Below are 24,182 nucleotides of genomic sequence, written 5' to 3'. Positions count from 1 at the left end.
CAATTCCCATCAACCTACTATACACAAGATACATTTCAATGTTCTATGTAAGCACACACATTGAAGAGGCAACAATGCCACGATTGGCTAAATTCCAATTTCACAGTGCGTCATAGCTGCTGGACACATGTACACTACACAAGGTAATATTAGGGCCTGTCTAATGCCCCAGAAATCCATCATGCGGCACGCTCATGGCACACTGAGCAGCCATGTAGGTCTACAACATGAATTATTACCCTCATCCATGAGGCCTTCTGCATCCCCTGAAACCCTCCTTGCTCCCTCCGGAGCCATTGCTTTAAAGGGAGCTTTTGGAGGAGGCACAAGTTCATATTTAATCCAAAAGTCCCAGGGTTCTCTGGCTAATAAAAAAATTGGTGTTTAAATGACACTTTTAGCGGGCAGATCAAAGTGATTCACATGATATCGTTACTCCTGACCAATAGGGTAATTCCATTCTTGGATCCATCTCAACTCCCTGGACAGTATACTTAGCCACTTCATACAACTGTTAGGTGCTCTACACTGTCATCAACCAAGCCTGCAATTACAACGTTTGCACTCACAGGTTAGAATGATCTCTCTCCCGGGGAATGCAAGTGAAGTATTAGGCAATGTCCTACAGTACAACGTGAACCCACAAAACCTCCAACAAGAATACCCGGTAGATGTCCTTTGTCATCTTCCTGAACTGATTGTAAGACCACAGCACAGAAACTCAACAGAACTCTCCAAACTCAGAACTAATGAGTGGCACTTTTGCAAAGGAACTTCCCAAATCCTGAAAACCCCTCCATAAGGCTGGAAACCAATGACGCACTCTTAGCACTCAAACATTCACAGGGCCACTGAGCAAACTGTGCAGTAGCAGTGGCTCTCCCCTCCCCAATCCTAAAGAATCCTAAGATCAGACACCTTGTGATAATTTACAAGATCTTGGAGGGTAAGGGTTAACTATGTGCACATGTACATGTAGATCTGTATTAAAACAGGCATCTGTACATACAAAAGTGTCAAAGAATTTTGAACGTCATGTTATTCTCAGTTTTTTTCATACACCAACTCTTCCGTGACCATCTGTGTCTTAATATCTCATGTGCTGTTGCTGATCATTACGCCCACATGGATATAAGGTTTCTGACTAGGCAGTGATTCCCAAACAGTAACAAATCACCCTAGATGAATGGATGAATTGGTTGGTAAAGTCACATACCCGTAATACTAGCACATATGAGTCGTGTACATGTACATCTCATCGCAGGAGGCAGTGCATTGAGGCAGTGCATGCAGTCAAGGCAAGTTGAGAATCTCATTTCAGGCAAGAGCCCCCCTTTTCCTGACATCTAAAAGGCCCCCAATTGAAAGCTTCCTGTTGAAGTGTTTTACATGATTAAGTTGGCATCTGACATGCTCATGTAGGCCTACGCATGCATATACAGTAGTACCAAAGGGTTTATGAAACCCCCAAACCAACTTTTTCATCCTCCCAGAAAGTCGCAAAGAGTCCTCCTTATTTACAATTGAAAGGATAAAGCCATATGTACAAGTAGGATCTGGGAACTCTAACAAGCTAAACGGCAAAATGAAAGACTAAATACTGTCACCCTACATTGCATCTGACAAGTAATGGTACTATACAAGTTACAATTAAAATCATCCAAATAACGAAGTACCTACAAAGGATAAAGCCACATGTACAAGTAGGATCTGGGAACTCTAAGAAGCTAAACGGCAAAATGAAAGGCTAAGTACATGTACATGTACCTGTCACCCTACATTGCATCTGACAAGTAATGGTACTATACAAGTTACGATTAAAATCATCCAAATAACGAAGTACCTGCACTGTACGTGTATGTCAACAACTGGTCAGTTTCTCATGAAATTTTGGCAATCATCCATTAATCCCAACAGTCCACAATCTTCTAATGCTCGGGGGATTAAGGACTCTGTCACCACTAATGAAACTCACAAACCTCCCTATAAGAAGCTCCTACTTAATAGTAGATATGACTTTTTCCATACTAAAATAGCTTAATAAAACAGATGGTACAAGGCTTAAAGATGACAGTACATGCATGAACCTGACAAAGCTGCTTTCTTCAATCGTGTCAGTACCTACTAATACACCACCGCTTTGCCTTGCCCCAATTAACTCTAGGTGGATAAGACACCTTTGACCGATATGATTGCACTTAACAAACCAAAACAGATCTGTTCTTCAACTGAAGTTGATGGTAGCTAGGAGCCAGTAATGATTATGACAGCTGGGATCATCCCTCTCACTCCCTGGGTCAATGCCATGTCATCAGCTGAGACCGCTGTGGACAAGACAGTGAATGCCTGGCCCAGCAGATAACCGGTACCTTTATAATAAGGGATCGACATGTACAATGTACTACAGCCTCACCCTAGACTACTGAACCACTGATAACATAGCTTCATTCAGTGCTGTGGATTGGTTACATTCATCTCATGACAGGTTTCTGTTAGTGCATGCCAGTTACGTGAGGTAACTTTGAATCTGCCACCTCAACATACATGTACAGGTGTACATGTACTTCATGTTTGGATATCATCTGAAATACACGTAGAATCTGTATTGACAGAGATTACCATTTCACAATACAGTGTTTCAAATTCTTTTGACGCACATGTACCATAAATGTACATGTACATGCATCCAACAGTCTTAGATATTGTCTGGTTTTCTCACAAAGCCTAGCCTACCGGTAGTCCTTGTCCGAGACTACATGTATCTCGGAAGAGTAACTACATGTACATTCTCACAGTGCTAAATGAAACGGATGAATTGTGACCTATTTGAAGCAAACAGAGCCGCTTACTAAGAAAAATGCCCTTGGCTCATGGGCTACCAACATGTGTATAAGCTACTGAAGGATTTTAGATACGACTGTTATTATGGTTTATGGAGATTCATTGGCTCTGAAATCCAACCCTTGTTGGATTCTGTTGGATTAAAGATCAATTCTAATCTCATTCCATGCAAGACAATACCCGAACAGCTTGTCGCATTCAAAATGTTTCACCTTTTTCTAGAATCAAATGGTTGACAAATACTTTGGAACCACACATCAAAAAATGTGGTGGCCATGTTCTGTACAGTAATACACTGGTTGCATTAGGCTATCCTGGCAAAGTGACCGTAGAAGACAACTTTAAAACCACAATTTACATGTACCAAAAATGCGGCAATTTGGGGAGCCAGATGCACATATGCATTAGTATTTGAAAGTGGCCAAAAACCCCCAACCAACATGGGTTCATCAGTGTGAAATATTCTAATTACCGGTATGTCTTGTCTTTAGCACACAAAAGTGTATAGATACCTTAGTCCCAATGTTGTATTTGCTTGATAACAAATTACATGTACATACACAACTGAACAAATTATTTTCAAGGCAACCTATGGCCATCATCCTAAACTTTCTTACCTTTGAAGTGGACACATATTAGTTATGCACACAATTATCCGTGTAATTTATTCAGCAATCTTGAATTAGGGGATTCCAAGTGAAAAAATGGTGCTGAGTTTGTATTGTGGCATTGATTGCAATATGAATTGGGCAGGAGTTGACTCTGAAGGCTGAGATGAGTGCTTTCACAAGGTAAATTACCTGAGATCAATGGCTGCCATTCATCACATGGCTCATGAACGAATCATCCTACATGAGTGTTGATGTTGCAGTGATGATAATCCAAACACAGTTCATTGAGGGAGTTGCTTTTTTTTTAATAATGTGAACACACTGTGTGAGATTTAACAACCGTTTCGGTGAATTTTACAAAGACATCCTTAACAGACAGCCATTTCTAAAAACCTTGGCCTTGTTTTTGGCTTTACTTAAATCCCTGATGTCAGAAATTCTGGCTGAATGTGACATGCCTTCTATAAGAGCATTCAACTGCATGTACACGACATGAACCTGAAACTGGCTGCCTTTTCATCTGGTCAAAACTTTAATACAACAGTTCCGGGGCCAAAGAGATAACAAACAAAAGACGATATCGAGCATTTCAGAACAATTTTGGAGTCTGATATAGCTTGGATAATTTGAAATTCCAAAAACTTACTTGAAAACTAAAATTTTTATCACTTTTACAACATGTACATGTAGGTATGTAATATGCCTATACTGTACATGTACTAGTGCCAGATATTACCCTTAATAAAAAAATCAAGGAAGTCTGGAACATGATCACTGTACATCAGCAAAGGCCTCTTGAAATGGTGGAAGCACTGTCCATTAAAGACCTTTCTTTTGTTTACAAACACTGACCACCACCTTGTATGGACAGCCAAAAATCTACACAAAAATTCATCCTGGTTTGCCGGTAGCGTTTTCTTAAAATCGCACCGCACATACTTATGCTTTGTTCGTATTTAGAGAGGATGCATTTTCATTTAGTGTCCTATGTCGTTTTAATAATTGAGTTTATTAGCAGCTGTGAGAGATTGGTTAACACTTTGTGAATTACTTGTTTGGTGCGACGGGCAGCCATAGCCCCAATTGTTTGCAACCACTGATTGCCAAAGACAGCAGCTGTGACTTGCAGTGGACAAGAAGCAAAAGAAAGGCTTATGACACAAAACAACTGGCCCTTGCACATTTTTTTCCCCAACAACTGCAAGCACCATATCTTTTCCATTACTGCGAACCTTTCTGCGTGCTCTGTGAAGTGCGTTGAAAAAAAGATTAATTACTGTTGGTATGTCAGGTTGTCGTGCCACAAAAACTTGAAAGATGTAATACAATGTACCTACCATAAGTGCAACCAACACTAATCTGTCTATTTTGAATGGAAATAAATACAGTGATCCAGTTTTGAGGGTGCTTGTGCATCCAATGTACAATACATACATGTACAATACAAATGTATACAAAAAAGAAGAAATATGAACAGTTCTTCAGCAACTGAAGTACCATTAGTCCTTTACTTTTTTGGTTTTTTTAATTTTTTTAATTTTAAAATCCAGACAAAATAATTGCGCATCTTCAAACGCAACTTCACTGCAGCTTTATAATACAAATACGTGTGTTCAGCTTAAACAAAAAGTATCTCGTGAGCCCAAGGTACACCAATCCAAACAGGCTAAATATTTAAACGCCCACAAGACGGTGCCTTTGGAAATGTCAAGAGGAAAAGATGACCCCATTAAGATCACGCTTCCCATGAAACTCAAAACCTTTTGGATTATTAATAGAGACCAACAGAAGAAATGACTAGAATTTTTACAATGTCCTGGTGATTATGATGCTGGAAACATTTGTTGGAGTTTTAAGGCCAAGTATTCATCTGAAAAGACAACAATCGAGTAAATGACATGCCAAATTTCTCACAGCAACCATTGTGGCAATGCTTCTGAACAGGCTCTGAATGCCAGTTGGGCATTACCCACACTTCCAGCATTATGAATTATTTACGTCTCTTCAGTCCGATGAACTTTGCGATGGAAATGCAATGCAACACAGAAAACGCACTCCATGAAACTGGTGCTCATGGTTTCCAAAGTATGAAACATGTTGTGATTTGAAGTGGATATGAAGTGGTTTCCAGACAATGAATAAGGGGAAGGAACAACATTAATTTTGTTACTTCAGCAGCAGAGCATACAGTCACGTAGAATCCTGAAGTAGCCATTTCTTAGGAATGTACAATGGACCAGTATCTAAATATTTTCGAATGTATCTACCTGTATGCTGTGTACACTCAATTGCAATACATGCAATGTAATCTTACCTTGTACAAGAAAGGAAGGTTGCAAAATACACTCTGCTTCAAAAGTCAAGATGGATTATGCTCTCCCCACCCCCCCAACAAAAAGGACTACATGTATAAATGTCGGGAAATAATTAAGGCACCAATTTAACCAAACTAAAACCTGTGGTACACCATGCTTTCGAGCTTGATCACTGATCATTGTAAACTACATGGGGATAAGTACATGTAAGATCATCAAACTAGCTCTATCATCAATACTGGTGTTCCATCTGAAAAGGCAGGGACAAAAGAGCTCCAGCCAGATAAAGGTTAATGACATTCTCCTGGCAATTAGTTTGTTTCAACTACTCTGGACACGGTTAATCAATCCAGGACAGTACTGGTTTCCATTTTGTTGTTCAAAAATACATAAGGCTGTATGTTATATTGGACATTTACCAACATGTCTACTTCCACTTTTAATCAAGGGCATAAAATGTTAATTTGTTGATGCAGGACGAATCTGAATGTGATACTTTTGATGAATTTTCATCTTTTTGACATTTTGACATAACATTTAAGAGTTACATGTATGTTATCAAGAATGACATTGTACACAAGACTGTGTACCTTAATCTTCATTCATCAACAGTTCACAAATGGAATAAAACTGCAACTCTCCAAAGGCTTACCGGTAGATGGTATCAAAATAGTTTGTAGCCAAGGACCAGCTGGACCACCTTAAAAGTTTCTCCATCCAACGACAACATTTTCTGTGCCTAACAACTTGTCCCAAGTGCATCTAAAACTTCACAAAGTAAACTTTTATGAAGTCTTCTGCAAGGTCTATCACTAGACTACAAAACATTGAGACCACTTTTGGTGTTTGCCCGTGTTCCTGCAGAAGTCCCATTGAGTACAACTTCTTTCCTTCTTTCAATGTTTCAGGTTTGTTCCTCCTACCGTGCTCCAAAAAAACTTTTCCACAGTTCACCATTTCTGGCATGAATTTATTTTGTTTCAACATACTTTAAATCATAACTTTTCATTCCTTCATTTTGCATACATTTCACAGTGCCTGAATTATTTCAACTTGCCCTCATTAACACTAAAAGGAGCCATTTTGTTGAGTCAAAACAAACTTTTATTACACGTACATGTAAATTGAGTACATCGACACCGCATAACTACTATTCCCATTGCAAAACATTTTTCCCTTCAGTTATAAATGCAGAAAACTTGACAACTAAAGGTACATACACACACATGCACTGTTTAGACATACTGTACATGTACAGTAAGTACATTTACATGATCATGCACAAGTACATGTACTGACAAAATTGGTCCAGTAAGGTTCTAAGGAGGCCTTTTAGAATTTTATTTTGCTTTGGTAATTGGTTTGTCATTCCTGTTCTGTTTTGGTTTTAGTTCGTTTTATTAATTTATTTTGGGGGTTTGTATTTTGTTAATTTTTTTTGGTGAGAAAAGTCCTTTGAACCTACAGCTAATTGCCATCATTGACAGGTCATTGACAGGACAGTTAACAGAGGTTATGCACTGCTGGTGTCTTCATGGCGTCTCAGTGGCTGTTTTTGTTATTTAAATTTAATTACAACGAAAGGGTTTACTTGAGCCTATCGCAGTGAAACAATGCTCTTCCCCTCTGAGGACGTGTTAACACATAACCTCCATCCTCTGTTTATGGTGCCAACCTATGGTACAAAGTTCTTTGACGATAAAAAGCTGGTCTGGCAGAAAAGGGGAATTGTGAGGTAGATTTGGGACAGGAAAATATATGTGAAATACCAGTACTTACCAAAAGCTTACAAGGGATTTCTGAGTGACGCTTACATATTAGTAAAGACTTTGAGAAAGAAATAAAACTGAAGATTACCTCAATTGTCTGTAAATCAATGGGTGTCAGTTCCTGCGACTGTTCCTGAACCCCTCCCTCATCCTGCGCATCACCTTCTGTTGACCCTTGTCTGTGTTTGTGTTTCTTCCTCCTGTCGGACCCGCCGTGGAGCTGTCTCTGTGCTTTGGGGGGCAGCACTCCATTCTGGAGGCTGGGGTTCGTTTTGGGACCAGTTGCGCTTGGCTCAGGCATGGTTAAAATCCTCTTTAGGCACTTGTGGTAAACAAGTTGTTTACTCCAATGGCATACCAAAAATACTTGCCAGATGTAATCACATGTACAAGTATTGTTAACTTAATAAATGTTGGTTTTACAGGTCATTCCATTGAAAGGATAGTTTCATTAACATTCAAATGAAAGTATATTCACCAAACACAAATACATGTACTCTCCGGTCTTACAAACAGGTGTTTTCTGATAATTGTCCGGCAATCATTCCTGATTATTTCACACGGTGTAGTCATGCCACTATTATGATCCAATTAGATCCAAGGGCAAATGCCCATGCCAGACGCCACGGCTGCTGGTTGAATTTTGCCCAAAGTTGGCAACGGCACAATCATGGGATTCCGCTCATCTTGCCACACATGGAGAAAAGCCAGAAATCCAAGCTGACCGCAGCTACATGTACCTGTACAGGTGATATTCCACTGCATCGTAAGAGGAAGGTGTGAACTTTTCTTTGCTTAGTTGGTGTGCTTCAATTACAAAATCAAATCCACGACACTTTCATACTTTGGTGAGGAATTCCTGTTTCTAAGAATGGCACAGGATGTCGACACACCATGTTGGCATCATTAAAATATACCAGTGGTTAATCTCGTGCGTGTGTACTACAAACAGGACTGATGTAAGTAACTGTTGTGAGAACCGTGGATGACAGGTGCCCCGCCCCTTGTTGACTGATGGTTCCCTAGTCAACCAATCCCCAGTCAAGGTTGCTCCTCATGCAGTCAACACACACAGATGCACATCATCCTGAAGATATTAACATCTGCCACACGTTGATGCCTTTTGAAAACTCATTATCATCATCATCATCATCGCTCCCATGCTATCCATGCATGCATCTCACCGGGGCTTTCATTATTCATGGTCCTAGCTCAAGAGCACCTTGTTCATTATTCATGAGGAGGGGTCCTGACAGGTATGAGATCACACCTGGGTTCCGCAGGACTTGTGTTAGCAACGGCAATTGAATATCACTTGTGCGAATCCAGGCTTTTAACGACATGCAGCAAAGAAGTTAATTAGTCAAGGGCAGTGGGACCAGCTGCAGGGCTACCGACCTCTCCATCTTGAGGATGCTGGGAAAGCATCATCCAAAATGAGGAACAGGAAGGGGAGGACTGAGAATGGGGGCCTTGTCACCGAAGAGGTGTCACTATCAGTGAAACAAAGCAACATCCCATGGCAAAAGCAAGTACAGTGTACCGGTACATGTATCCTCTTGCAAGTAAATGAGGACTTATACAAAATACCGGTGGGTGCAAATCAGTTGTGTGATGCCACAAAGGTTTGTAAAACTGACCAAAAGAGCTGTCAAGAAAACCAAGAGCTGAAATTGAACTAAAGACAAGGTCTACCTACTAGTCAAAATATTCCTCAACCGGCTGTTGTATCACAGCAATGTCTCCTGGGCTTTCAACGGAAAGGCTTAGTCCGATTTCAACACAGAATTATCTGTATTGGTCACCAGTGATCGCTACTTTGAGAGAGATGAAGAGCATTATCAAGTTAAGAAGGAAGCAGACAACCTTGACATTTGTCAGCACTGGAGTGATCAAATGTAAGAAGATCAAACCAAAGAAATAAAAACAAAGGCATGGCAGCCAGGCGTCTAAGTTATCACAGAGATGGCAAGTACCGAAGGTGATCCAAAGAGCTACTGTTATCCTTAGATGGTGTATGAATGGACTTCAACACCAGCACCTTCAAGACATCAAGCTGTGGCAAACCCCCAGGTCAGCTGCCCCCAGACAAAAATGCCTATATACCAAAGCAGTGGTAGCACTGCAGCTAGCCCCAAGTCTGAACTCTCGTTACTGTTTGCTGCTCACCAGCAATGCTTCAGTTTCACGATTAAACAACACTGGGGCCTCTGAAGGACCCGTTCAGAACTGGGGTCTTTCATTTCTCTCGTGTTATGAGAAACTATTAAACCATGCCAAGCTTGTCTGGGGAAAGAGCATCACCTGTCCTTTTGCATTACAAGTATATCTGCCGCTCACGAACCAAAGCTGCTTGTGACGTGAACGTCACTTAACAGAACCAGCAAAGATTTCCTCTACACCAGCATGGGCCAATGGTAATTCTTCTCGCCAACGAACCGCCGTTGCCCGAGAAACCGGCAGGCAGATCAGTCGTGCACTACTGCACCAGACAATTAATAGTTGGCATGGGAAGATACGCACCGTCTAATTAGCAACTGGAAGCTGACTTACCATAGTAAGAAGGGAACAAAGTGGGAATGCATGCCTTCACTACAACAAAACAACACAACCAATCCATTTGATGGATTAGACAACAGACACTGGAGGTCAAACTCTCTAATTAAAGAACTTCTTAGTTTTTCTCCATTTCACAATTATAAGCGAGACATGTCTCATGTTTATCACGTGGCAAAAAGCTGTCATGGATTTTTTTTGTGTGTGTGTTTACTTTGCTTTTTTTATAAGGTGTACATTTGTAGATGATATTAGAGTATTTCTGTATGCTGTTATAAACAACTGCCTATTGAACACACATTTTTAAGATAACATTGCCCGACACCTAATTAAGTCCTAATGACGTCACACTATTTTTTACAACACACAACACATTTTGATTGCATACACAGATATGGTCTTAGTCTCTTAAGGGGGCAACTATGATAGTGTTATGTGACACATGAATGACTCAACATGATGTCACAACTTTTACCCCTACACTATCTGCCAATAACTAGAGTGCCACTCAAACTATCACACTGAGCGTATTGTGCAGGACACTGGTCTGCTGAGCGTTGCACCTTTAATGACACAAGAATGCAATCATGATGCCCACTGTCATTTTTTTCACAAAGGTGTTGTAAATGTTTTCCACTGTAAATGGACTAACTCTTAAATTGCATCTGATATTCGGTATTCACCAGTGAAATGAGCATTTTTAAGGTGATGTAATGTGACATTCAATAATGTTAGCTTAACGTTCTTGTATGAGATGCACTTTAGCTGAAAGAACTTGAAATCTGTGAAATGTCAAGAAGATTTGAGCTGAAGTACATGTCGTGTCAAATGTTGTGAACAGAGAAAATGCGATAAATATTCAAAAATATCAATGAAAAATTGATGGATGATAGCATATATTTCTCTAAGAGGTTTAGAGTTGGATTAAAAAAACAAAGCTTTGTCAGTCTGTGACCATAACAACTAATTACTAGACCATTTGAAGGATGAGGCTTCAATTGAGGATCCTGCCAAATGATGGATCAATGAGCTCTCCACCCAAGCAGTGTTAAAATGTAATGGTAAGTCAACAATTCCGCGAAGATTATCAATTATACACATTCTCAGCAAAAGGCTAACTACTTGTAAATTCTACTGCTTTACTGTTTGACACCTTGGCCGAGTATTCAAAACAAGCACCTCAACTTCACTCTTTATCTGTGACCCCCCCTAACATTCTTTTAAATCTCCTTGGAGGAATTTGGCAGATCTTCTGGGCTTCAGGAAAGTGGAGCCTGTTATTTCACAGGTACAAAAAAAGTATATGTAATGTGGTATTTGTTTTTCTGCCTGGTGGGGGATTTTACAGAAAGTTTAGATAAAATAATGTACCTCTAAACAATCCAAGCATCATCAAGCACTTAGATTTAACCATGGTATTAGTGTTAATTGCCTTTGAGCCAGTTTACGCATACTGTGGCTCTTCCATTGGATGCCCTTATCTTCCTGTACTTCCCTTGTACGTCTCTGAGGAATTGATCCATCCCAGCCGTAATGGACACCGTCAATTCTTCTTGCCTGAAATCAAAATCTGAAAGGGCAATCGCCCTACATCTTATTGGTTTGACAGACCCAGGGAAAGCAATGCAGTAACCTTAATGGCATCCTCAAGGTACCCGGTAGATTGATACATCACATTTAGAGGTTGGCGAATGTGCACATGGACGCCACGCAGATACATGTATAAATTTCCTGGAACTGTAACACCTGTCGGGCACCTGTTTGCACTTAGTGCACATGTCACCATATGTTCGCATTTTCCTTGGTGATGTACGATATGCAAATTTGTTTCACACTTTCCTCCTTTTTTACTTTTTCTGTTAATTTTTCTGTCTGCAAACGAAGATCTGGCTGAGTTTCTCCTTGGTCTAACACATGCTTCTCACTTGAAAAAAAAATAAAACATACAGTACATATACCGGATGCAGGTGTCAGAATGGTGTCTCCCACTATTGCTAATATTTTCAAAGATTTGTACATGCACTCATCAATTCATAAGAAAAAGACAGCCATTAACTCAAAATCATTCTGTAGCACGACATAGAATATCGCTGATGGAAAAAAAATGTTATCGTCCCCGTCTTTGTGTATGAACAATTGTAATTCTTCCTTCTGATTTGTTCAATTCTCCCATTGTAGAAAAAAAATTCCGTTTCCTCCTTTTGCTATTAGCAACACAGAAATACTTGAGAAAATTAGGGCCCTCTCTCCGAGCTCTCAATTACTTTTATTGAGGGAGATGCATTTTATGCTGATTTACATAATGCTCTCCCGGCCAACACACGCAGACATGTTATACGAGTTCTTCCTCCAGTCAATTTGTTCAGGTGTGAAGCGATGGATTAAGTTCTGCGGCTAGGCAGCAGAGAGTCACCTGGCAACATTTGGTAAAGCCAGCAAACAGCTGGTTCTCTCAACTGCCGCAACGGCAAGACAGAATGAGGCTGTGTGTTGTTAACACGTATATTTACACACATGTACATGTATCTGTATATGTACATTTAATCCATGCTGAATATTACAAATATCATATGCACACTGTAGCAACAAAAAGAATGTAACGAACTTTATTTGGATGCGGTTTGTCAATACTCTCGCAAACACGATCAATGGTCGGGTATGGGAAAAAATCAAGACAGTTTAGGCTATCAAAACAAATCCTTAACCCCTTCGCACCGGGAGGCGGCTATAGCCGCCGTAAAAATTGAGATCCTCAGCCCACTTTTCAGCTATTATTCTCGGCCCACGCTCGAGTGAATACGGTGAAAGAAGGCAGACCCTGGCTCTCGTGTATATGGTTATTGGTCTTTGTGTGTAGCCCAGAAATGAAAAGACCGATTTTGCATCATAATCACCAGCTTCACAATAGTCCCCACTTTGAAAAGAGGCAACAGGAATGTGGAAGCTTGAGTAGAGCCGTATGCCACTGAACAATCAGCCTTTTCACCGTGTAATTCAAAGTGTGCAGAGCATGCTTTGCCACAAACCGAGAATTTGCGGTTTGGCAGGTGGCCTTCGTGGCCAAGCCAGGCTGGAATTCTTGGAGTCAGCTTTCAGAAAGAAATTCCTGCCGAGAAGGGGTTTTAAGAACACTACGAAAAAAGGGTCTTATACTTCAAGAGTGTACTCAATTATACTGCTGGATTTTTATTTTGAAAGATGAAGAGTTGGCAGTTAAAAAGTGTTTACAATAAGCAAGTATAAACACATAACATAAGTAAATCCAATTAAGCACATGTTTACGGGTGAAATGTTGTTATTCATTCCAGAACGTACTTTGAAAGTGTTTTGCACAGAACCTGGAGATTCAAAAGGTGTTCACATACTGGACGTGAATGAATTTCTGACTTTTTTTTTTACACAATATTTCATGACTTGGGTAAGAACTGCGGTCGACAGTTTTTCCCACATGCAGATGTTTCTTTAGCGGCTTTCTTCAGAAATTTCAAGACCAAAATACCAAAATACAACAAAGCTCATCAGTTGACTGATGTCTTACGAGGCTAAGCAGTAAGTTTGTCGGCCAGTTATATGTCAAATCTGCGTAAACAGGAAGGGGCTCAGGTACACAGTGTACGTCAAGAAATCAGTCAGCGCCATTGTTTCTTCAAGATGAGCTCTAAAGCTTCAAAAGGCCAGCTGCCCTTCAATATAAATGCCAGCTTGTCTCTATATTTAGGCCTATACATTGTCACTGAATGCATTGTTAACTTTGGGTGGGGGTTGTTTAGTTTTCTTTTTGTTTTGTGTTTGGTGGATTTTTTTTGTTTTTGTGTGTGTGTGTCCTTTGAGAAAGATTCTGCTAGGATCAAAACGTCAGGCTCTCCATACCAGTATTTTGTGATTTGTATGTTAGGTCACTGCAGTCAGAAAGCAGTTTGCAGCAGTTTTGTATTGCATACAGTTTTATTGCACTGGAAGTATGTCAACAGTACAGTATGTGTGTCACTGCTTTGGGGATTGATTTCAGACCTTTGATATCAGGATCCAACCTAAGGGACCTCAAACCTGCAAAAAACTGTGCAGATCACTCAGTTACTTGTCAGACAATGAAAACAAAAGTTCACACTTTTAAAAAGTTTTTTGGGGGGAAGGGAACATAAAAATCAAGAAATACACAATGCCAAAAAATTCTCACTTTCATGAGCGAAGACTGTTGAGGAATGTCAATTTGAATGAATGTTTCATCTAAGTCTCTCTCTCTAACAAGATGTCTTTGACTTGTGAGGAAAGTTTTCTCCAAACTCCCAGTTACATGTATATTTGCAGTTTTGTTTTTATTTCAATACGGTGCCCAGTTCCTGTATTCACCATAAATGCAGAGCACTTTCAGAGTGTTGGTGAGTTTTGTTTATATCATAAAACAAACACACAATTACTTCAGCATGCTTGAGTCGTTGACACCACCCCACCCAAAATAGACAGCTCCTCCCCCCCCCCCAAAAAAAGAAAAAAAAAAGTTTCATCCAGGAGTTGCTACTGTGCAGAAGGATTAGCACTGGTGGGTCTAAAAAACAGAGGGAAATCTGAGTAAAAAAAAGAAGACGTACGAGAACATGAACACTGTACACATAACCAAAAGTATAGAAACTCCAAGATTATCTTTGTGAAGGCACTCATGTTGATCAATAGAAATATTGTAAGCAAGCGGCGACAGACTATTGCTTATTTCCTCCCGACTATCGGCAATGAGCTGCCACCTGTCCCATTCTGGTAATGTTATTGTCAACACGAATTGATTGCTCTCGTCAATACCATTTTTAATTACGTGGCTGCTGGTAATGCACTACTAGGGGCATTACAGCATGAGCCGTGTTGTGTTTCGTTGCCTTGGGCATGCACTATGGGTTGTTCATGATGAGGCGCTACCAAAAAGCGCTGCCGCTCTCGGCAAAAATGTTTGCCTTCCTGGCATGGGGTATAAAGTGAAGGTCACAGTGTGTGATTCAACTGTTGGAGTGGCTCATTCATAATCGAGAGGTATAATGTATGCATAAGTAATTGGACTGTGGGCAGTGCAAATATTCAGCAAAGAGTGTGCACTTTTGCATACTCCTTGAACTGCTGTCAATTCTTTTTTCTGTCAAACCTTTTCATTTTTAGTGATGTTACGGTAATTCAAGCAATGTGGAAATACCTATCATTTCCAATTTTCTGTTACCACTGACAGAAATTAATAAACACACCAGAAGTAATGGGTATGCCTTCATCACACTTAGAGGATAATTTTTCACCTTGTGAAAGGAAAGTCAAGACAAAGTTGCGGTACAGAAATTTGTTCCCATAAAGTTTTTGATCCCCATAACCACTTCAACATGTGTGCCAACCTGACCATCTTTGTGCATACCTGAGAACAAAACAGGTCCACGTAATGCAGACCGTGTGAACCTTGTGTGGACTAAGCCAGGTCCACATGTATTTCCCTCTCTAGAAATCAAGTTTTGAGGCATTTTCCGTTCAGACCAATTGAGGAAACCATCAACAAAAAAAGCTTAAAATAGCATTTGCAGTTAAGCAAAAAAGGAGTAATTTCACCAAGTCTTTTCAACTATTCTATTTACGAAAGCATTTACACACCCACACTTACCTTACATACCCACTGTGGACATTCCTTTCTTTTCGTGCAGTTATGAAAACTCAGTGAAAATACTCGTTTTTCTTGAACTGGGAACACGATTTTCAGCTGGCTTTTTGTCCAAGGTTTCCTTGACTATTCCTCTTCTTTTTACCCCTACCCCAAAATGCCTCTAAACTTATTTTTGAGAGACGGGGAAACGTCCTGTGGACATGTGTAAATCCACAGAACCTCTTCCTTTCCTGCATCGTGTGGACATCTTTTGTTCACAAGTCCACACTGGGTATGTAAGGTTAGAGCACCAACACACACAACAAAAACCAAGAAGTCTCCAGAGGCAGACCCTGTGTTGAACTTGATCTGGGCCACTGTGCATAATATGTCGTGGCAATAAACATCCCCCCATGGGCACACCCGTCCAGCATTTAAATATACAAAGTTGCATATTGTTCAAATGACTCAGCTGTACCAGTATGGATCAAAAGGTGGTCACTTTATTTCACCTTTTCAAAAATCGGCATTCTGGCCAAAATGATACTATCAGCAAGTAGTTAATTCAATACACTGACTTCATTGTCCTCTCGCTACACCCTTCTGAATTGAGAAGGTATTTCTGCCATTGGAATGAAAAGCAGCATAGGTCCCCCTTCCTGAACAGAACACTTGGTTATTACCTCTGTTAATTTCCTCAAGTGTTCAGTGCCACAAGCAGAAAATGACCCCCCCTCCATTACTCCCTGCTCAAATATTTACCAAGATAACAGCCAAACTGTTTATTTTACATGCACATGATAGCCTCTGCTTTCATTATCCCTGTGTGAGCAATGGCAGATGAGGGCCAAAGAGGCTACCACACAATTTGTCTGCTGCCCTCTTGTGGTAGCACACTGGCACAAAACATTAGGGCTGTGCCAAATATATGATCATTCAATCGATTATCTAATATTTGAATATCATTTTCCTAATTTCAACATTCAATTGCAAAATTTTCTTTTGTTTTGAATGAGAATTTTCTTTTGTTTTAAATGAGAAAAATGGCACTATGGAGGCTTGTTTCTAGCAGGTTCATTTGAAAAGCGATAGAAATATTACAATTCAAAACGTAAATTATTCATTGAAAAATTTAAAAGGAAAAGAAATTCTCAACAGCCCTGGCAAGATGTAATGTTCATCTTTTAAATCTGCCTAAATCGTGGCTGGAGATACTCCCAGACGTGAGAAGCTAGTTAGTGATTATGTGTGTTAGTGATTATGATGTACAATTGTGTGCATTATTCCAACTGATTTTGTACATGGTTTGTTCATGAACAATCTGCCAGTCAGTAAACCGAATATTCAGATATTCAATCGAATTGAAGGTCGAATATTCGAATAGCGAATTATTCAAATTGACTCACCCCTACAAAACGTGTATTAAAAAGCAAATGGGTCAGATAGAGCATACATGTACATAGTTACCACATGCCATTAATTTGTTGAAAAGATTTCAGCTGAGGAAAGTTTTTTATTAATGTTGATTTAGCTCATTTATCAAGTGAGAGCTTTGGGAGTCTTGAAATTTTAACAAGATCTTTTTTTAGCAGGAAATGAATTATCTAACATACATAGTAACAATTGACATATTTTATGATGTTCTTGCTTTAAACAAGGATTCTACTGATAAATATCCAGAAAGCCATTTTCTTTTAATAGTTCATAGGCAAAAAACCCTTCTTCACTTTTCCCAATCATCGTTCTACCCTAAATTTTTGCAAAACCCTAAAATTTTTATCGGCAATTTAGAAAACACAATTTCCAAAAATGATTTTTATTTTTTTTTTAATTGAGTTGTCTTTTCAGTCTTTACTAAACACCTCTGAACTTTTTCCCCTTTAAAACGCTTGTATTTATATGTTTACCTACTAACATGTACAGTGGCAACTTTTGAAAAGAAACTTTTATTATTTTCGCAAGTTCTCTTTATGTTTTGCTATCACAGTGATGAAAACAGGCGTGCAATAGCACTCAATGTGCTGAAGCAATGCTGCACTGGTTCCCACTGTGACACGCCATTACTAAAGAAGGCATGATGGTAGTCTGCCTTGTGTATGTTCCTTTGCATTTTCTACACCGACAGTCATATTTGACAAGGAGCAAGAGACGCTCAAAAGTTAATAAAGGAAGATGGCTTTCTGGAAATTTACCAGTTTATCATAACAAAGTCAATTAACAAACTGGATAACTATAGACTTAATCATCATTTCTGTTCAACAGTGGCTATTAAGTACTGAAGTCATCCCAATCACATTAAAGACATTAACGGTATTGGAAAATCACTGAATCAAATTGCATGACTGCACCATTTGCAGTATTCTATGAAAGGGACAAAAAAAATAGTTTGTCATCGAAAAAGGGAGTAACTCTTATGACTGGTTTGTCCCTGAAGCTTCTTTCTTTTTATTTTCTCCACTGACTTCTGCCAGTGGAGTGATTTGCAGAGTTTGATCAAGTTTGTTTCACATGGATCTGGATCACTGATCCCAACACTGGTTCACTCCATCCATAACGCAAGGTTTGGTGTCAGTGAACTGATGATGAAATACTGATCTAGATTCAAATCCATGTGAAATAAACAGACCCTGAGTGCACATGTATTTTTTCTTTGTCCTCAACTAGGAAGATGTCGATACCTTGGTCAGGTGAAAGGGGTCTATGCTATGTAAAGCTTATGATATAGTCCTTGTGAACCATTTTTTGGTCAAATCTACCAATTTTTCCTGCTCTTTTTTTCCAGTTTCATATCATTAAAAAATGGCTACTTTGAGGACCAGTTGACATCCTGATCTTTATGCTTACGCCAAGTTGAGTAAAAATTTATGAACAATGTAATATCATCTAAGGAGGAAACCAGCCACATTGTATTTCTGCATAAATATGTCAGACTTAGGGATAGATTGAATATTTTCCTTTTTTGTGTGTGATCTGATGTTATTCCAGTATGTCCGAGAGCAAAATTTTCTCGGGAATACTTTCATTGCAAAAATTCAGGGTTTAGAAACCCCCCCCCCCAAAAAATCACACTTTCTCAAATCCCAAACCTTGGCCCCAACCAAATATCTGTGTACATCCCTAAACCTAATTACAGCATGCAGCTCACGGCCGGATGCCCCTAGGTTGGGTTCTGACCAAGCATATATACTAAAGGTGTCTGCATAATGAAAACCACTACAGAACTACATGTAGGTGCAGCTCTGCCATAAATAACACACTGAAAATGCCATGCCTGCATTGCCGACACAGTTCCCTCCGCTCTTCAGTAATCTATAACACGCCATGCAAAAAAGTATCTGTAATATAATAACTTGGAGCTTTCGTTCTCAACGAACCCCCCCCCACCTCCATCAAATGCAACTGAATAATTTATATTACCTCCCTGTACTGCGGTTAACTTAAGTAGGTAACTTGCTGCCATTGTGTATTCATCTGCACTCTTTTTATAACTGCAAATTTAATTCTACTTGAAGTTGAAGAGCACATTCACACTGCACGTACATGTACATGTACATGCATTTATATGTACCCATACATACAAGTACGATACCTTTCAATATGAAAGGTTTTAGTACTAATAAACCACTTTTATTGTATTCACTTACTGATTGCATTTACGTTAGCAAGATGGGCTAGTTGGGAGATTAGATTTCCTTCTCCCATTTTCCATTTACCAAATATAATTTGTAATGAAATGGACTGGTTCAAATTTCTACAAACACAAATGGACAGATCCGAATAATTCGTTACAGATGAAATACACGTACACATGTACATGTATATGTAAATAAACATGTAATTAACCATCTGTGTGCTAGGTACGGTACCAAGCAAGGAAAAAACCCCTTCTGCATGAAATTTTAGAATGGTAGGAAATGTTCAGAGAAAGCGGAGTTCTTTGCTTTCAGGTAATTCTGCTCAACACAAAAACTCTGAACTTCAGTGTGCCTGAAAAGCAGAACACATGTATAGTAACAATCGAAAGACGACATGTCTCCAAACTCACAGAGTCGTTAACCTCAAAACTTCATCCTAATAACCTCATCTATTTCCAACAGTCATCAAATTTGCCTTTGGCTGTATTAAAATTCCAGAGCATCCTGCCCCGCCTTACAGAGGGGAAAAAACAGAGTCTCTGTTATAGGATTCGGAAGGATAAATAATGATGGTTTAAGAGATGCCACGTCTCTTGGGGTTGGCTGACTTCAAGTCATGCTCAGAGATCATGCATGCAGAACCTCCCTAGAGAGGCACCAGATGACAGGTTCATAACAAGGCTGGGATGTATAGACCTAACGCAACCTTAATTGGATTTTTAAGTTTTCAAATCTCTGCCGCAGACACCCACACAGTGTATATCCTGTTCACAGGGTCTCTTTTTTCAGTGATTGTTACGCCTGGAGGGGATCATACAATCTTATCTGATTCCTCAAAGAAGTTAAATATTCTGATTAATTTTTTTCATGGAAAATAACCAAGTATGCATAGTTCTTTTTTTTTAAGGGAAACTTTGAAATTCATGCTCAAGTTCAAACATGAGCAAACTATATGAAGACAAGTTCTTAAAAAAAAAAAGGTTCATCTTTTGAACTGGCATTTCCTAAAATGTAGGATGTCTCACTCTATGGCTTAGAAATACAGTATTTGTTTGAATGTAGGACAAGTCTCATACATGTACAGTACATACTGAGGTAAAGACATCTACTGAAGAAAGATATGGAATAGGGTTATTCCACGAAGTTCGGACACAGTTTGTGACGGCGTCCCTTGTTACATCAGTGAAAATAAACATCTTTTGTTCTAAATCTTGCTAGGTTCTTGTAGTGGTGTGCTTCATCTTTGCTGACTAATAATGACTTAATCTGTTGTAATGTGAAAATAATGGGCAATAAAAGTTACCAATGTAACAAGGGATGCCGTCACAAACTGTGCCCGAACTTCATGGAATGACCCAATAAGAAACGTGCACGAACTCCTCGCTTCTATCATACGTGTACATGCACCGGTACATGTACATTTTGTAAGTCTCATTTGACCTTACTTAATACTGGTACATAAGTTGGAATATTTCCAATGTTTGATCTACATGAGCACATACAATTGTACCAGTGCCTACTGAACATGTACAAATATCTTAATAATAATAATAATGATAAGGAACATTTATATTGCACAGATACTATGCAAATATACTCAACTGCGCATAACAATACCCATCACTAGCAGAAATGAAAATAAGGTGTTGGAAAAAGCTTCATGAAAGAGATGAGTTTTTAGAACAATCTTGAATGTGTCGACAGATTTAGCATTTCTTACATGAAAGGGCAGGTTGTTCCAAAGCCTAGGAGCAGCACAAATATATGCACGGTCTCCAAAAGCTGCCTTAGTTCTACGATAGGGATGACTAAGGATCATCCTGTCCTGTGAGCTACAAAGACTGTACCTACATGTATGTGACTGGGATTATAGGTGTTAATAATTCTAATATATAACCTGGTGCAAAGCCATGCAAAGCCTTAAATGTTATCAAAAGTATTTTAAATGCAATCCTCCGTTGAATAGGACAATTCAGACAATTGATGCTTATTTGTGCATAATTACATGTACATGTACATGTATGTGCTTTCTGTACATTCACAGGACAAATGTGAAAATAACTAAATACATAATGTGCTCAGGTGATTCTGATCAAAGCAAATTTAATAGGCAAAGACAAAATGGGCACAGGTTCAACATGCTGCTCTTCGGCTTTAAATTGGTTTCATTGGTCTGGTGAATTTTTTATTAAATGAATTTGACATTAAATTAACGTACCTACGTGCATGTACACTACAGCATGTGAATATGGCAGGTTCTACAAAATATGAAGAATGTATAACAATTAACGTAGGAGGTTCTAATTTCCTGAAGTGAACAGTATTGATTTAATTTATAATGTCTGATGAAATGTGGGGAGACATGACTGAAATCTGAAACACTGATGACCGTGCTCATGTCTCGACTTAATCAGGGTTGATTATTTCAAGTCCTAAACATCAGCATTCTTGACAAAAATGAACAACTTGTAAATCCTAGCTGCACGAAAATGATCAGAAAGTAATAACTACGGCGGAAATTTTCAAACAGATTTGCAAGTGGTGACAGATGACAGTATTAATACATTACAACCATAATTACTACCGGTAAATTAAAAACATGTCTCAGAGATGACTGGGTCCCAAAGTCGGCAGTTGTGAACATCATTTGATTCTGTCAAAAACATCGACAGTTACATGCAAAAACCACAAGTAAAAACCATCATCCTTTATGACTTCGACAGTCACATCTCCAGTAAACGCTGGTCCAAAAATACCGATCACAATGACTTTGGGACATCTGTCAAAACCGGTATTTCATGGTGACATTGCAGAAACGTTTTGCTGCCTTGACATCAGCCCAGATAGTGTGCCCTCTTTTTTTTTCGTATTCAGGATTTTTCTCTTTGTACCAAGGTTTCTCGACAGAAAATCTGTCAGACGAAATGACATTCTCAAAATTATGACATGCGAGACATAAGGTGTAAATGAAATGTGACTTTGTACTGCAATCATGGAAATGTGACATCTGTGGTACAAACACTTACATGTAGCAGTGCCATACTGCTCATACTATAGGGGTATATGCATGTACAGTGTACAGGTACAAATAGACATGTAGGTGGAGACTTTCCTTGTACCAATTTACACGTACAGTGTGCATACACTTTGTACATACTGTATGATGCATTTTGTATGCGAGGGAACCAAACATCCACACAGCTGCACATTTGAAATTCAGCTTTTCAATTTCTGTCAGTGTGGTTCTCTACACCGTGTAGTGATCAACAAGTACAGCATATTCAGGACCTACATGTGTACACGGTAGATCTGCATGTAACACTTTCATACTGGGACCACATGCATACAGGTATGCTGCTGTGAATAATGCACACATCATCCACATGCATTATGTTGGTTCTTGCCTTGTTCAAGTTGCACAAATGCATTCATGTACAAAAAAGTACTTGTCTTTTCCTTCCTCCACGGTGTAATTGTCAGTTTACTATTTTCTGAAACCATCAACTAAAGGGATAAGCAGAAGAGTGTTTGTAACAAACATGAATAAGCTTACTGTATACATCTACATATGTTGTCCAATTAAGGCACATGCATTTAAGCGAACAGCGTGATGTAAATCCCATGTTGACTCTGACACTCTCACTCTAATTACTATACCTTGCAATGTGGTTGAAAACATGTATGCAGACCTTTGGGATTTCATCACAGTGGATTGAAATGTGTTGATCAATAACAATTAATGGATGGCGGCTTTGGATGGTGCAATGGGGTGAGACACTTCCACATGTACACTGGGCAAATATGATAATCTTGTTACAGACGAGAAATGGGTTTGCGGGTACACCATGGAATCAATCTCTTTTGGACGAGGTATGATTCTTAAAAGAACCGGCGAGTACCACACCTCGTCCAAAAGAGATTGATTCCATGGTGCACCCGCAAACTCATGTCTCATGTTTCATCCACCATGCAAAGCTTCAAATCTTACTTGTTACAGACCTTACATGTAAATTCTCTTTTGCACATTACAGTATGCTTTAGTTTAAGTTGAACTGATGATATTGTCAAACATGTTTCATCTTCCTTCCCTTAAAAACAGTACCACTGCAAATGTTGTTAAATGTGTTGGACCCTCAGGCACTTTACGTATACAATATTGGTGTGAAAGTCCAAGCTGTCATAACTTTTATCCAGTTCATGAGATGAGCATGACATGTCTTGTCTTCTGGCTAGTTTGATTTATACTCGTGGGTAAAGCCCAACATATGTACATGTTCAATAGGTTTGATAGGGCATTGGTTTAATACCGAGGGCTCTTAGTTTAGACAGTTGAAACTGAAGAGGGGCTACATTGGCATTTTTTTTTTAGTCTCTTGAATGTGCTCCATCTTAAAGAGCGTAGGAATCACTATGTACATGTATGGTACATGTAACAGACATGAGAGACATTTTCAGCACTGAGAGCATCTGGTTTTTATTCTGAGTGATATCCATTGCATTTACTGCAGCCTGGATAAGGTAGTTCTCTTGGTTGGTAAGGGTACATTTTTATATATTTTAAATACCTTTCAGACAAGGATATCTTACACATGTAACAATTTGATGCTTTGTCTTGAACGTCCAGATCTTAGCCTTTATCTCATGCAGGAAAATAAAGTACTTTTGTAAAATGAGACTTTCTGGGATTAAGCAACTGTTGAACCACTGTCGGACCTACTAGAAGTTTTGTCAATGTTCCTATACTGGTACATGTACATTTACCGATATCTCATTCCAAATTTTAACGAGGATGTGTGCAAGTTCTTGATCATTCACCCAACCACATGAAGGTAGAAATGTTGCATGTACTA

General features: G+C 39.2%; 1 protein-coding gene across 7 annotated transcripts in view; it reads right to left on the bottom strand.

Moving 5' to 3' along the window:
* Positions 1-24,182, bottom strand: part of snap25 (synaptosome associated protein 25) — a 101,684-nt gene that overhangs the window by 56,520 nt on the left and 20,982 nt on the right. The window contains exon 1 of one of the 7 annotated variants that reach the window (XM_022227537.2): positions 7,625-8,810. The exons of 2 other annotated variants lie outside the window; for them this stretch is intronic. In XM_022227537.2, coding sequence (XP_022083229.1) covers positions 7,625-7,837 — 213 coding nt within the window. In that variant the 5' untranslated portion in view covers positions 7,838-8,810. Of the gene's footprint in view, positions 1-7,624; positions 8,811-24,182 lie in introns of those variants that run through there. 4 more of the 7 variants (XM_022227538.2, XM_022227536.2, XM_022227535.2 and 1 more) reach the window with 4 other exon arrangements.

This window comes from Acanthaster planci, linkage group LG01, assembly GCF_054643075.1.
Source record: "Acanthaster planci isolate LZ-2023a linkage group LG01, COTS_SCS, whole genome shotgun sequence".
Lineage (NCBI taxonomy): Eukaryota > Metazoa > Echinodermata > Asteroidea > Valvatida > Acanthasteridae > Acanthaster > Acanthaster planci.
This window is presented reverse-complemented; position numbering and strand designations above follow the sequence as displayed.